At 60.7% G+C, this 14,283-nt stretch overlaps 1 protein-coding gene across 1 annotated transcript in view; it reads right to left on the bottom strand.

Annotated features, from left to right (window-relative positions):
• WNT9A (Wnt family member 9A) overlaps positions 1-7,460 on the bottom strand; it is a 29,498-nt gene extending 22,038 nt beyond the window's left edge. The window contains exon 1 of the mRNA XM_030812761.1: positions 7,284-7,460. Coding sequence (XP_030668621.1) covers positions 7,284-7,378 — 95 coding nt within the window. The 5' untranslated portion in view covers positions 7,379-7,460. The remainder of the gene's footprint in view (positions 1-7,283) is intronic.
• Between the last annotated feature and the right edge of the window lie 6,823 nt (positions 7,461-14,283).

The following is a 14,283-nucleotide window of genomic DNA, read 5'->3' as shown; positions in this document are numbered from 1 at the left end:
CCTCCCACACTGTCATCCCCTCTGGAGATCACTCTACTGTGGGTGTCACAGAGGGGGCATCCCAAAGTCCACCTGGCTCCCCTCCCCACCCACAGTGACTCCAGGGCTGCAGCCTCTGTCCCCATCAGGCCAGGAGGGATGCCGGCCCTGACGTTCTCCAGCTCTGGGAGGCTCTGGCAGCAGCTCCTCCTGGGCCAGACCTCCAGCCCACTTCCCCTGGCTGCACTGACCTCAGGTATCGCTAAGAAAAACAAATGCAGCCTGCGGCTTGCCTTTTTCCATCGTCCCATCCGGCCACCGGTCCTGAGGTGCTGCAACTGCCAGCTGGACAGCTGGGCTTCCTCTGGCAGGCAGCGGTGCCCAGCCAGCCAGGACCACGCCGGGAGGGCGACAGGCTCCAGGGAGGGCCCAGGCTGCAGGTCACGGAGCCGGGGCAGCCCAGTGCCACCCAGGTCAGCAGGCACAGCAACACCATCCCCAGTCACCTGCCACCCTGCCTGGCCTGGACCACGGATGTGCTTGAAAATGACCCCTGAAGGAAAACCAGGGTCACATCCCCGCCGGGGCTGCACTCTGCATGGCTGCTCTGGTGGGGCCATCAACACCTGGCCTACCATCCACACACAGGAAGGTGCGGCAGCCTGGCAGCCACGTCTGCACTGCACTACGTCTGGCCACAAGTGCAGACACAGCCCTGCCAGAGTCAGGGTCCTGTAGGACCCAGGGCTGGGCTGTCAGGTGAATGAGTAACACAGATTCACCTGGCAGGGAGAGCCTCATGCTTGAGGGAGTCTTGGGGTAGGGGGGCACACAGAATGCAGCTTGGAGAAGACCCCACAGGGACCCTTCTGGCCAATCCCAGAATTGGGCGAACAGGGAGAGAAGGATGCATCTGAGGAGAACACAAGGGGACCCTCCTGGCTGATCCCAGAGTTGAGCGACCAGGGAGAACAGGATGCATCTGAAGAGACCCCACGGGAACCCTCCTGGCCGACCCCAGAGTTGAGCAACCAAGGAGAGAAGGAGGCATCTGAGCAGTCACTGGGCTTCCTGCAAGAAGCAGCAGCCAGGGCCGACCTCGAGGGACAGGCAAGGCCCTGGGAGCACAGGGGAGATGGCACCACTGTGCCCCAAGGGCCTCACCTGACCCTTGGGGTCGGCCCCATCAGAGGTCAACTTCCAGCCAGAAGGCATGGGGTCTGGGGAACCCCCACTCCTGGCTGGCCTTCTGGGTTCCGGGGGCCTGGCTCAGTCCCCAGTCCCACAGACACTCCTGTGGGAGCCACCCTGCTCCGAGACAACTGCACCGGTCCTGACCCCACTGCCTAGCACAATGCACAAAGGGAGCCCGTGCCGCAGCCGGGATCAGGTGGCGCGACCAAGGCCTGTCAACAGGTGTCGCTTTCCCGCAGCCCCCACCCTCCCACAGGCATCACCTCCTCCCTGCCCCAGGGTCCAGAGCCTCCAGGAGGTATCCGTGCCTGTGTGCTCTTTCCTAGGGGAAGAGTCACCCACACGCTTCTTTGATGACCAAACCCCAGAGCAGGGCACCCCCAGCCCGGGCCATCCCAGCAGCCGGCGGAAGGTCCCAGGCCAGGGCAGGCACTGGGGCCCTCTGTAGCCTGCAGCAGGGCAGGAGCAAGATGAGGCCAGCTGTCTCCCCAACCAGACGTCTACCGGCTGTGGGCAGGACATCTGCTCCCTCAGCTGTGGGAGGCCAGGCGCTGCTGCTCCGTCCTTACTGCACACCCTCCACACCCTCCAGGGAGCCAGGACCCCCAAGCAGGTGGGGCAGGGAGAGGCTGGGGGTTCCAAGGCCCCTGGGTGCAGAGCAGGAAGGAGGACGGCCACCAGTGCCTGCAGGGGCCATGAGGCTGACACTCCAGGCCCTCCACTTACGGCCCCACTGTCAGGGAAGCCAGGCACCTGGGTCCCTCTACTGGCCACGGGGTCCCTGGCCAGGAGTCCTGGAGAAATGCCCCGACTTTCCACTGCCCCGTCCTCTCCTTTCTATGCTAAGAAGTCCCCAGGGAGTCCCCTGGCCCCCTAGGGCCTCTCTTCTCAGCCCTCTGCTGAGGTCTGCCCCACTGAGCCACTTCCATGATCTCTCGAAACAAGGCAGCTGCCTGGCCCCTTTCCTCCCTGCCCTTCTGGCCCTCCAGAGCACTCTGTGTGGCCTTTTTTCCTGATGCCAGGCCCCATGTGCTTCCTGGGGTGTCCTAAGTTGTTGGAGGGGGCGGGTCTCCAGGACAGCGCCTGCCCAAACCTAAGCCTGAGCTCTCAGCTGCTCCCAAACCCCCTGGCCCACAGTGCTCAGAGCACCCGACCCAGGCCCCAGCCAAGGGGTCACCCCAGATGCCGCCTTCTTGCCAGCCCCTTCCCAGGCTTCTCTTGCCCACCACACAGCCCCATGATTCCACACCTCAGGCCCACCCCTCCTTCTCCAGCCCTGCCAGGGACCCACAGGTGCCCCTCGTCCAGGCAGCCAGCTGTGCCCCAGGCCTGATGCTCAGAGAGGCAGAGCCATGGGACCAGGCAGGGTATGTCCTGCCCACAGCCGGCGGCCTCCCTCTTGGACCCTGCGGGGTCTGATGTTGGCACTAATGTGAGAAACACATCCCCTCCCCACGCCCGCGACAGCAACCTCTCCGCAGCCTCCTCTGAGAGTCCCGAGCACCCAGAACTGCCCCACACCAGGCTCTAGGAAATGGGGGATGTCCTGGCTGCCCCCACCCACCCAGTGGGGCTGCCAGGGTGTCACTGGCTCCTCGTGCAGGGGTAAGAGTGCCCACAGGCTCACAGGTCTAGAGACAAGGTTCTCCTCAGTCCAAGGAGAGATCCAAATATGTAAAGAGCTCTCATAACTCAACAGGAGAAAGACAAGCAGCCCCACTAAAAACAGGCAAAGGAGCTGCATGGACATTCTCCAAAGAAGACACATGGCCCATGAGGCCACGAAAGGATGCTCAGCGCCACTGGCCACCTGACAAATGCAATCAGAGCCACACAAGGTGCCATTCCACACCCACTAGGATGGCTGCAGTAGAAAATAAAACAGAAAACTAGTGTTGGCGAGGAAATGGAGAAACAGGCCTTTCTGTGCTGCCGGCAGAAATGTAAAATGCTGCATCCAGAAGGGTTTGGCAGGGCCTCAAAAACCTAAATGCAGGCGGGGAGCAGGGGCTCATGCCTGTAACCCCAGTACTTTGCGAGGCTGACGCGGGAGATCACTTGAGCCCAGGAGTTCAAAATCGGCCTGGACAACATGGTAAAACCCCGTCTCTACAAAAAATAAAATTTAAAAAAATTAGCCAGGATTAGTGGCTTGTGCCTGTGGTCCCAGCTACTTGGGATGCTGAGGCGGGAGGATGGTTGAGCCTCTGAGGTGGAGGCAGCAATGAGCCTTCATCACATCGCTGCACTCCAGCCTGGGTGACAGAGCAAGACTCTGTCTCAATAAAACAAAACAAAAACAAAAACATCACATGCAGCGTTACCAGTACCTCCACTTCTAGGTATGTACCCCAAGAACTGAAAACACACACACACACAAAACCTCACATACCAATGCTCACAGCAACATTATCCATCACAGCTAAACGGTGGAAGCGATCCAGATGTCCGTCAACTGATGAACGGGTCAAAAAATCTCTCGGAGAGTCTTCCAGTCGAGTCTAACTCAGTTGTAAGAAAGAAGGCAATACTGACGCGTGCTACAACAGTGATGCTGAGTGAGAGAAGCCAGGCGCGGAGGCCACACGGCATAGGATTCCATTTCTAGGAAACGTCCGGGACAGGCAGACCCGCGGAGAAAGAACGCAGATGAGTGGTTGCCAGGGACTGGGGGAGGGGAACCGGCAGCGACTGCCTAATGCGTGTGAGGTTTCTGGGGTGAGGAAAATGTTCTGGAATTAAACAGTGGTGAGAGCTGCATGGCCTGGCAAATGAGGTACTCGAAATCACAGGGCTGTATACATTAAAAGAGTGGATTTTACAGGACGTGAGTTACAGCCAATAACAAAAAGCCTCGGCCAGCCCTGAGGCCCACCAGGCCCACAATTCACAGTGGTCACTCCCTCCAGCCTGGCTTCTGGACCAGTTCCAAGCACCTTTCCAGCCCCGATGGCTGGCTGTGGGGCCATGGCCGGGGGCACCTCAACAATCCTTCAGTGCCAGCCTTGGTTATGCCTCTTCCAGGCAGGCCTCCAGGCTACTGAGGCCCAGAGAAGGGGGCAAATTGGCAGGGCCTGGCCTCCCACCATCGTGCCCCCCAAAGTAACCTGCAAATGTTTCCTGAGTGATGTAAACTGCAAGGGCCACCACCACAAAACAGCCTCAGGGTCTTTAAAGAAGAACTCCAGTGGGAAGCCTCAGCCCTTGTCCCGAGCCAGCCCGGGACCCCTAAGGAAAGGGCTGCAAGGTGCCAGGGAGCCAGGCAGCCTAGCAGCCAGGGGTGGGGGTCCAAACCCCGCTGGGCAGGAACAGCCCCCAGGCCCAGGCCCAGCCCTGACTCCATATCCAGAGGGTCTGGGCCCAGCAGAGGAGCAGCCCCGGCGTCTAATCCGGATCTACCATCTCAGCTGAGACCACAACCCAGCAAGGGTGAAGCGAGAAGGGCCTCCCAATGGAGGACAAACCACATCCTCAGACCACCACCAGGCCCACCCTCTTGCTGTAACCTTGGGGAGAGGGTCTGAGTCTGCACCCCAAGTCCTCCCTAGGACCTCGGGCCGGCCTCCCTGCTTACCCCTCTGTCTAGAAGGGCTTGGGGCCAGGCCAGCGAGGAAGCACAGGGACACAGCCATGGGAGAACCAGATGGAGATGCCACCTGCTAGCCAGGCCAAGGTGCAGGGCCAGGCCAAGGGGGAGCCTCTTCCCCAGAGGGGGTCCAGCCTGGTGGCCGGAGGCCTCTAGGAAGGCAGCGGGCGCCAGCCAGGGTTGGGTTGCAGCTCAGGGAGCAGGCAGGGAGGGCTCCCGTGGGTCCACGTGACCCTCCCCCAGGCCAGCCTCTCGTCTCCGGGTTCCTGGGCTGTAACTGGAGCCGCGTTCCTGCCCGGGAGCCTCCGTGCCAGGCAGAGCTTTCGAGAGGGGGAAGGGAGAAAACGGCCCTAGATCCCAGCCCCTTCTCCCTGCTTCCTGGACTGGAGCTGGGAAGGGCCACCCCAGCCCCCTTCCAGCTCCAACCCCGCCTGGCCTTTAATGCCCTGGGCCACCCCCTGCCTTTGCTGGGCCAGGAACCACAGCAGGAGAGGCCTCCACACAACCCAGCCTGGAGCCCTTTGTACCCTGCTTCCCCTCCCCAGCCCAATCTTGGGAACTGACTTAAGGGGGGCCCAAGGCCTCCAGCAGCCCAGATGGAACCTGGCCTGCCCTGACCCAGGATGCCCCCCAGCCCCTAGTTCAGGAAGGTGCTCATTCTCCATCAGTCAAACAGAGTCCTAGCTGCCCTCTGCAATGCCAGCTGTCCCCAAAGGCAGCACGCTTGCCCTCTGGACTTCCCACAGGGCAGCTACATGGAGAGTTGCCCTCGGACAGGACTCAGGAATTCTCCCTTGATGGGTCCTTTTGAGCCAAGAAGCAGGGCCAAGGGGGCCTGGCCAGAGAAGCCACAACGGCACTTAAGTCCTTGCTATGCGCCTGGCACCAGCCTGGACTTACTGTCTGCAAGAGAGCTGAAACACACGCACACAAAGCAGCAGAGCCCCTTGACCTTCTCCAGGGCACAAAGCCCAGAGATAGGTCAGAGAAGGAGAGGCCAAGACCCAGCGCCACCCCGTCTCCAGGAATCGGATCACAGCAGGGACAAAGCCGCTGCAGCCCGAACAAGCCCAGGGTGTGTCCCAAGCCCAAGAAGCAGAGCCTCCGCTGGGCCGGAGAGCAGGGAAGCACAGCTGGCTGACAAGGCCACGGTGAGTCACCGCGGACCTGTGGCCCTCCCTCCTGCCCTCCCGGGTGAGGCTACGGGCTGCACAGATGGCGTGCCGTGGCGTGCCAGCCCAGGCCCAGGGCCGTACCCACAGTTGGAGCCAGGAGAGGGCTGCGGGTGGGGGCCCCAGGGAACTGAGACACCGGGCTGACCCTGGAAGACGACCCAGAAGAAAGGAACAGAGAGAAGAAAGGGGGAGAAAGAAAAACACAAAGGGAAAGTTTCCCATGAAAATATTTTATTTTCTTTGAGAACAGGATACACCTGCAGGGCTCCTCGGCCCAGGCGGCCTCTCCCTGCCCGGGCGGGTGCCAGATTCCTGGACCAACGGGGCCCTCTGCCGGCCAGCCCGCCGAGCGCTGGCGCTCAGGCCAGAAGGCCGGGAACAGGTGACCGGCGGAGGGCGGCGGCCCGGCCGAGGGAGCGGCCCAGGGCGTCCAGGTCGGGGGCTGGGATCCGAAGGCCAGCCAGGGCTCCCAGCGGCGGCGCTCGGGGTAGGAGGCGGGAAGGTGGCGGGGAGGCCCGGGGCGCTGCCTCGCACGGCGCCACCCTGCACCTCAGCGCGCCCAAAGCGCAGCGAGGGTCCCTGTAAAGGTCGCTGGACCCGGCATCCCAGACCTCGGAGAGGGGGAGGGAAGAAGGAAGGGAAAGAAAGACAGAGACGCGCCGACAGCCCCGCAAAGCGCTGCTGCAGAGAGACGCGAGCACGGGCAGTGACACCGCGGGACGCCCCGGCCGGGCCCTGCGCTCCCGGCCAGGTCCCATGGACGCGCTCCCGCGGGCCGGGGCCCGGGCCACAGCGTTAGAAGCAAAGCGCAAGAAAAATAAATTCCTCCAGCTTGGAGGATTTCTCTCTCTCTCTCTCTCCGTTTGGGGCTCAGCGCGAGGAACATCTGGATTTTGTACGTATTGTTGTTATTGTTAAATTAACTTCTCGAGAAGAGAAAGGAGGGGAAGCTGCTAGGTGGGCGATGGCCAGGGGCTGAGGACTCAGGCTCCAGCCTTTTGGCAACGACACGGCGGCCCAAGGAAGTCGGGACCTGATCCCAGTCCCTAAGCGCGAGGCAGTCCTGCTCACGGAGGCGGTGGCGGCGGCGACTACGACGACGACGACTCGGCGGTCACGGAGGACCGCGGCCCGGCGCAAGCCCGACGGGTCCACCCGCCTGCCTCTGTAGCCCTGCCGTGCGGCGGACGGAGCGACGCGCGCGCCGCAAACAAATAGCGCCAGGCAACCCGGCGGCCCCGCCGCGCCCCGGCCCCAGCCACCCCGGGTGCCTCAGGGACTCCGGACGACCCCGCCCCGGCCCCGCCGCCCCCGCCCACCAGTGCGCGCCGGCCGCCGAAGGCACCTACCCGAAGTAGGCGGCCGAAGGGCGCAGCGCGGCGAGCAGCAGCGTCAGCCCGAAGGCCGCGGCCAGCCAGCGCCCCAGCGGGGACCCATCCAGCATCTTGCCGCGCCTCGGCGGCCGACCATCGCGCTCCCAGCTCCGCGCAGGGCGCGCCGCGGCCGCCGCCCTCTTATAGCGCCCGGAGCGCGGCCAGCTGGGCCCGGCCCCGCCCCGCGCCCGGGAGGGGATCACGCCGGCGCCGGGGGCGGGCCGAAACCCGAGCCGCGCGCGCCAGCCCGCCAGCCCCTCCCGGCCACTCGGGGCCCCGGCCGCCGCTCCCGGCGCGGGTCTCGGGCGCGCCCTGCCCGGCGGGGATGGAGGACGGGGAGGCGGGGAGCGGTGGGAACCGAGGGCGGGGCGTGCAAGAACCCGGGGCGACCACGGCGGGACGGCATTGGGGGGGCCGGGGGCGGGCATCGGGAAGCGGGTAGAGCGTTGGGGGCGCGCAATGGGAGCTTGGGGCGGCCCCGGGGGCGGGATTGAGGGGGAGGGGAGGGGAGGCGTTGGCGGCCGGGCTAGCCGCCGGCGGGGCTCCAGGCCGGGACGGTCGGGGATGGTTCCACAGAGGACCCGGCCGTCTGCCACGAGCTGGGCGCTGCGCGGCTGCTCCGGGGGAAGCTTGGTGAGGAGTCGGGCCAGCCGGTGATGCCTTCGCCTCTTGCGCATGCTGACCCCCTCGAGGAGCGGGGCCAGAGAATCGCTCCTTTCTGGCGGGGACTGTGGCCGCTTTCGGCCTGGGAATGAAGCGACGTAGCCTGCTGGAGCTGTGAGGTGAGTAGCTCTACCTTTTGGGGTCCTGGTGGTCTCCCCATTCTTAAATTGTGGGAGTGGAGCTAGCGGCTAAGTCAATGCCACACCAGCCATCGGGCGACGCCCTTCTCAGAGCCTGTTTCCTGGCCGGGACGGTGAGACAGAGGACTCCTGGGATGGAAGGTGCACGCCCAGACAGCTAGAAGCGCACAGTCACAGCCCAGGGACTCGTCCCCTCTGCTGATACAGATTTGGAGCTGCTTCTGAAGCAGAATGGTGTCAGAGAACCCAGAGCTGGCATTAGGATACAGGTGCACACATTCCAGACAGACCCGGGGGTGGCGTCCAGGAGAAGGCTTGTGAGTTCCCTGGATGGGGCCTCTGTGACATGCAACAAGGGACACAAGAACAGGGCTTGGGGTCCAGGCTGGCGGTGGCATGCCTGCCACCTGCAGACCCTGGTCAGTGCAGGATGGTGCCTCCAACACGGGCTAGGTTGCCAAGGCTAAGGACACAGGGCCAGCGAGCTTGCCCAGCCACGTGCTGCAGGGGCCTCAGAGACCTGGGCTGCAGTGCCAGCTGTCTAGGCAGTGCCCTCTGCGCCTTCAGGGACTGATTCTGGCACAGTGACCGCAGAGCCTGGGGGGTGGAGCACATGCCCCCGGAAGGCTGTGAAACCCTGCCAGTGGCAGCAACAGAGGCGAATATGAGGGGTCCTCAGAGGAAAAACAAAGAAGATAGGAGCAGCAGAAAATGGCCCCCACGAGGATCTGAGCCAACCTTGCCACCCCTTGGGCTCCTGGCCCTGCTTCCCTGGGAAAGCCTGGCCATGTGGGTCACCCCAGTGAGCATGCTCTTTCTGAGTCTCTGATGGCCAGCTTGCCAGGTGAGCTCCAGGTGCATGTGGGGCAAAGCAAGGGTGGGGAAGGGAGGAGACCGGGCCTGGGCAGTCACTCCCTCTCAGGGCCTCAGTTTCCCCGTCTGAGACCCATCCAACTCCAGCGAGTGGTGGCTTTTCTCCAAAGCATGATGTCCTGTGTGGGAGCCCTGGCCCCTGGTTCTGCTTTTCCACTAGGTGTGACTGGTCTCACATCCTTCCCCATCCATAGGATCCCCCTCCTGTGGGGAGAGGGCACTTGTTTGTCCTCTGTTGCTCAGGGGGCTGGGCCACCTCTCTTGAAATGGGGCTGACTCAGCAGAGGGAGCACAGACGGCAGCCCAGCCCACCCAGGCTGCAGCGACCCCAGTGGGAGGCCCACCTGCCCCACGGCCATGGGCTCCAGTGAGCCCCCAAAGTCTGGCTCCAGCACCAGGAGGTGAGAGGCAGCAGAGGGAAGCAGACAGGACGGGAGACCCCCCCCCCCCAACGATGGCATGCTTAAAGGCTTGAAGGCTGCCTCCAAGAAGAAGACGTGTGAGATTGTAAATATGCATCACAAGCGCCTCCAGCATCACAGAGCTCCCTTCCACTGGGGGTGAAGCGCTCTCCCAGCAGCAGCAGCTTGGTGGTCCCCAAGGAAGGAGGCAGCTGTCTGGCCAGCTGAGAGGCAGGGGGCTCTAGTCCCAGTCCTGCACTCTCAGGACCACATTTGGTACAAGAGGGTGCTGAGACGGATGATCCGACATCCATGGACTCGGGAAGGACCCTGCTGTTTCGCCAGAGAAGGGAGGCCATCAGCTCATGGCAGCTTTTGGTGGTAGTGGGAGTGGCAGGCCAGCCCTGAGTGGCCCCACCAGACCCCCACTTGAAGTCCCGGCCCAGCCCCAGCCAGGAGCCTATCAGAATGCGCAGGAGCCCAGGGCATGTAGCTGACAGGACCCAGGGCAAGTGGTTGGTAGGGCCCAGTGCCCGAGGCAGGGTAATGTCAGAGATACACCTGAGGTCTGGCAGGGCTGGCTCAGCTCTTACCTCCCTGCACCTAGGATGATGGTGGCAGATAGAGGCAGTCCCCTCAGCCTACCTGGACCCAGGGAGAATCACACCCCCTCCCAGGAATCTCCCAGGCTCAAACTCCCTTTCATGTCAGGCTGCCCTTGCCCACCATGGCCTGCCTGCTGTCTCAGCTGCTAGTGGCCCTTCCCAGAGGGCAGCATTCACCTGCCCAAGGGCACACGGTGCTAAGAAGGCAAGCACCTGCCCCCACCCCTTGCTTCTCTCAAGCCATATCCAGACAACCTTGGGCACAGTGTGAGGGGGGAGACGTTTCCCAGGAAGTGTGGGCTTTATTCTCATCTGCCATGCTGCAGTCTGGCCCCTATGTTTCTGTTGGAGAAGGTGGGGCTGGTGGTTCTCTGGCTGGAAGGTGCATTGTACCCCACAACTCCCTATGGCCTCCCAGGCCTAAGAAGCTCTGCAGGTAAGGGATGGCTTGTCCAGGTAGGCAGGACAAGCCATCACTGGGCCCACAGTCAGGTGAACAGAAGTCTACCTCCAGTCAAAAACAGGCCAGGTGTGGTGGCTTATCCCTCTACTCCCAGCACTTTGGGAGGCCAAGTCTGGAGGTTCATTTGAGGCTCAGAGTTTGAGACCAGCTATAGACACATAGCAAGACCCTGTGTCTATAAAATAAAAAATAAAAACAAGCGGGCCAGGTGTGGTGGCTCAATGCCTGTAATCCCAGCACTTTGGGAGGCTGAGGTGGGGGGATCACCTGAGGTCAGGAGTTCAAGTCTGGCCTGACCAACATGGTGAAACCCTGTCTCTACTAAAAATACAAAAAAAATTAGCCAGGCTTGGTGGTTGGCGCCTGTAATCCTAGCTACTCAGGAGGCTGAGGCAGGGGAATCGCTTGAACCCAGGGATCGGAGGTTGCAGTGAACCGAGATCGTGCCATTGCACTCCAGCCTGGGCAGCAAGAGCAAAACTCCATCTAAAACAAAAAAAAAGAAAAAGAAGAAAAACAGATTAGCAAATTAGCTGGGCCAGGCACAGTGGCTCACACCTGTAGTCCCAGCAATTTGGGAGGCCAAAGCGGGAAGAATCACTTGAGGCCAGGAGTTCGAGACCAGCCTGGCTAACATGGCGAAACCCCGTCTCTACTAAAAATATAAATAAATAAATAAAATAAGTTAGCTGGCCATCATGGTGTGTGCCTGTAGTCTCAGCTACTCAGGAGGCTGGGGTAGGAGGATTGCTTGAGCCCAGGAGTTCAAGGCTGCACTGAGCTATGATTGCGCCACTGCACTTCAGCCTGGGCAACAGTGAGACCCTGTCTGAAAAAAAAAGAAAAAGTCCAAGCTCCTCAGTCAAGTCCCAAATTTGAGCCAGTTTGCAGACCCAGAACCCCCTGGATGGAGGGGAGGCTGGGCCCCCTTGAGGGGGACCCGCTGCACTACCAAAAACTTACTGTTCTTACCTTTCTCCCAGCCTTCCCCAAAGGCACTTCTGACCTTTTACCAGGGTGACCATGCAGTGGGGAGAGGAGATAATCAGACCTTTCAGGGACAGTTGGACACAGCCCTGCACCAACATTGATTCCAGGAGAACCAGCAGGTCGCGGTGGCTCCAGGCACAGCAGGGGCTTGTAGAGGTCCTGGAACCCATGGAATTGTAGCTCAGTCAACTCCCAGTTGCTCCCACAGCTCCTGGAGCCCCTTCTGTGGTGGTTTCCCCAGCTCCAGATGTGTAATTGTAATGGATGCGCTGGGCAGCTGGCAGAAGCCCCAAGGGATTGCAAGAAGTGTTTAAGGCCAGGCTGGGTTTTCCCTGCCCTACCCCCAACTAGGGTTCAGCATGCTTTCCAAGGGGTGGGGGAGGCACAACCCTGACAGGTTGTGTCAGCGCCAGGGAGGAGGTGTGGGCTCAGGAAGGAGCCTCACCACGTAGAGAAAAAACCCCAAAAAGTAAGCCGCCTGTGAATGCTCATCACGTCCAGGCGCTCTTGCAAACATCCGTCTTCGTGCAGACCCCTGTCCTATGAAGTGCTGAATCCCCCACAGCTGCAGACCCTGACTATGCCCACACGAGACAGCATGTACAGGGGCTGTCTGAGCTGCCGTGGTGTCTGGGTGCTGCTGGGACGCCCTGCCGGGCAAAGGCAGCCACCCCCTGAGGCCAGGCTCATCCCGACCCCCCTTCCAGGCCCAGTCTGGATTCCTCAGGGAAGTGGTGTGGGTTGTGAGGGGCTTGGAGGGCTCTGGGCTCACACCCCCCCAACGGTGGGCCCCTCTCGAAAGCCAAGGTGCCCCCACCAAACAGAAGCAACTCTAACATCCTTCGATCCACTCAAGTCACCATGTGGCTGGGCAGAAATAGGTGCTTGTTCCCCTAGGCCTTGCCAGAAAGCTCAGGAGGCGGGACCCTTGGGAAACTGAGCGACGCCTCCGCCCCAGGGCCACTCCTGCCCCGCTGTCCCTGGCCGTGTACAGCAACTGGGCAGGGTGAGGATCCTGGCGGCTCCTATCTCCACCTCTCCAGTCCAGTGATCCAACCTCCTCAGTCCCATGCTCCCTGGGCCAGAGTCAGAGAGAGAGACAGAGATGGAAAGAGAGACAGAGATAAGATAGGAAAGAAAGAGAATGAGAGACAGATGGAGAGACAGAATGAATGAAAGACACGGAATTAATGAAAGATGAAGAGAGAGAATGAGAGGGAGACGAAAGAGACAGACGGAGAGAGATACGAAGACAGAGAATGAGAGACAAAAAGAGATGGAGAGGGAAAGACAATAAATGAATGAGATAGAAAATGAGAAACAGAGTAAGAGCATGTGAGAAAGAGACAGAGACAGCATGAACCAGTGAGAGAAAGGGAGCCTTTCCCTTGGGACAGGGAGGACAGAGAACAGGAATCCCCATGGCCACAAGCCGCTGATTAAACCCTTGCAGGAGGGGTGTGCAGCAGGGCTGCCTGAGCTGCCACAGTGTAGGCGCTGCCAGGATGCCCTACTGGGCAAAGGTGCCCCCCGCCACCACGCCCACCAAGGCCTGGGAGAACAGGGGGAGGCCTCCTCCCCAGCTGATGTGCTCCTCTCTGGACCTGGCCCAGCTAACAGAGTACATGAGGATGGGGTTCCAGGGAGCTGCACACCACTGCTCTGAGCTCAAGAGGCCATGGGGAGGCCCAGGGCGGGGAGGCTGTTGGCACCGCCCAGGGAGGGGGGGCCAATCTCTTGGGTGGTCTTGGAGGAGTGGGGCGAGAGGCTGCTTATCAGGAAATGTTGCCTCCTTGGGAAGGTTTATGACGCCAGGCAGGGGGTGTCCCTAGGGGAGAGGGCAAAAACCACTCATGAGTCATTTGAAATGGAGCTGGACAAAGAGCTCAAGCAGAAGCAACCCACCCAGACTGCCAGCCATGGGCAGAGTGAGCTCACGGGCTGCGCCGTGTGTGTGTGTGTGTGTGCGTGTGAGAGAGACAGACACAGACACAGACACAGACACAGACACAGACACAGACAGACACAGAACAGCTCCTGGGCTCACAAGGCCAGGCCTGGGAGGCTGAGCCCAGCCCGGGGCGTCTGCTGAGCTCAGCTCCCTGCAAGGCGGGGCTGCCCCCTGCAGGCCAGCTAGAGAAGGTGCCTGCATCCCCGCCGGCGCGCGCGCACGCCTCAGGCAGCATCCAGCACGGGACCTGTCCTGCTTATTCTCATGGATAGCACCATGTCCTCTGTCAGATGCATGCTGGACACTTGCATAGAAATAGTGCAGAGAGACCCTTGGTATCCGTCCCCCGGTTTTCCCCAATGGTAACCGCTTGCAAAACTCTAGGACATTATGACAGCAAGAAGTTGACATTGTTACAGGCACTCATTTGTGTGTGTGGGTGTTTAGTTCTATATTAGCTTCATGTGTCCACCACCACAATCAGGATACTGGACATTTCCATCAGCACAGGACCCCTCATGCTGCTGTTGCATAGACACAGCCCAACCCAGGAACCCACTCATCTGTTCTCCATCTCTCATTTTGTCTTTTCGAGGATGCCATTTACCTGGAATCCTACAGCAGGTAACTCTTTGGGATTCACTTTTTTACTCAGCAGAATTCCCTTGAGATCCACCCAAATGGATCAATAGTTCTATGGAAATCCATAGTTCATGACTTTACACTGCTGCATAATATTCCATTCTACAGATACACCACAGTGCATTTCACCACTCACTCATGGGCTGTTTCCAGTTTCTGGCTGTTACAAATAAAACTGCTATAAGCATTCATGTCCATGTTTTTGTGAACATAAGTTTCCTATCTCTAGGAAATATGCCCAAGAAAGC

The sequence above is a fragment of the Nomascus leucogenys genome, chromosome 5 (genome assembly GCF_006542625.1).
Source record: "Nomascus leucogenys isolate Asia chromosome 5, Asia_NLE_v1, whole genome shotgun sequence".
In the NCBI taxonomy this organism is placed as follows: domain Eukaryota; kingdom Metazoa; phylum Chordata; class Mammalia; order Primates; family Hylobatidae; genus Nomascus; species Nomascus leucogenys.
The sequence above is the reverse complement of the archived record's forward strand: the minus strand, read 5'-3'. Positions and strand labels throughout refer to the sequence as shown.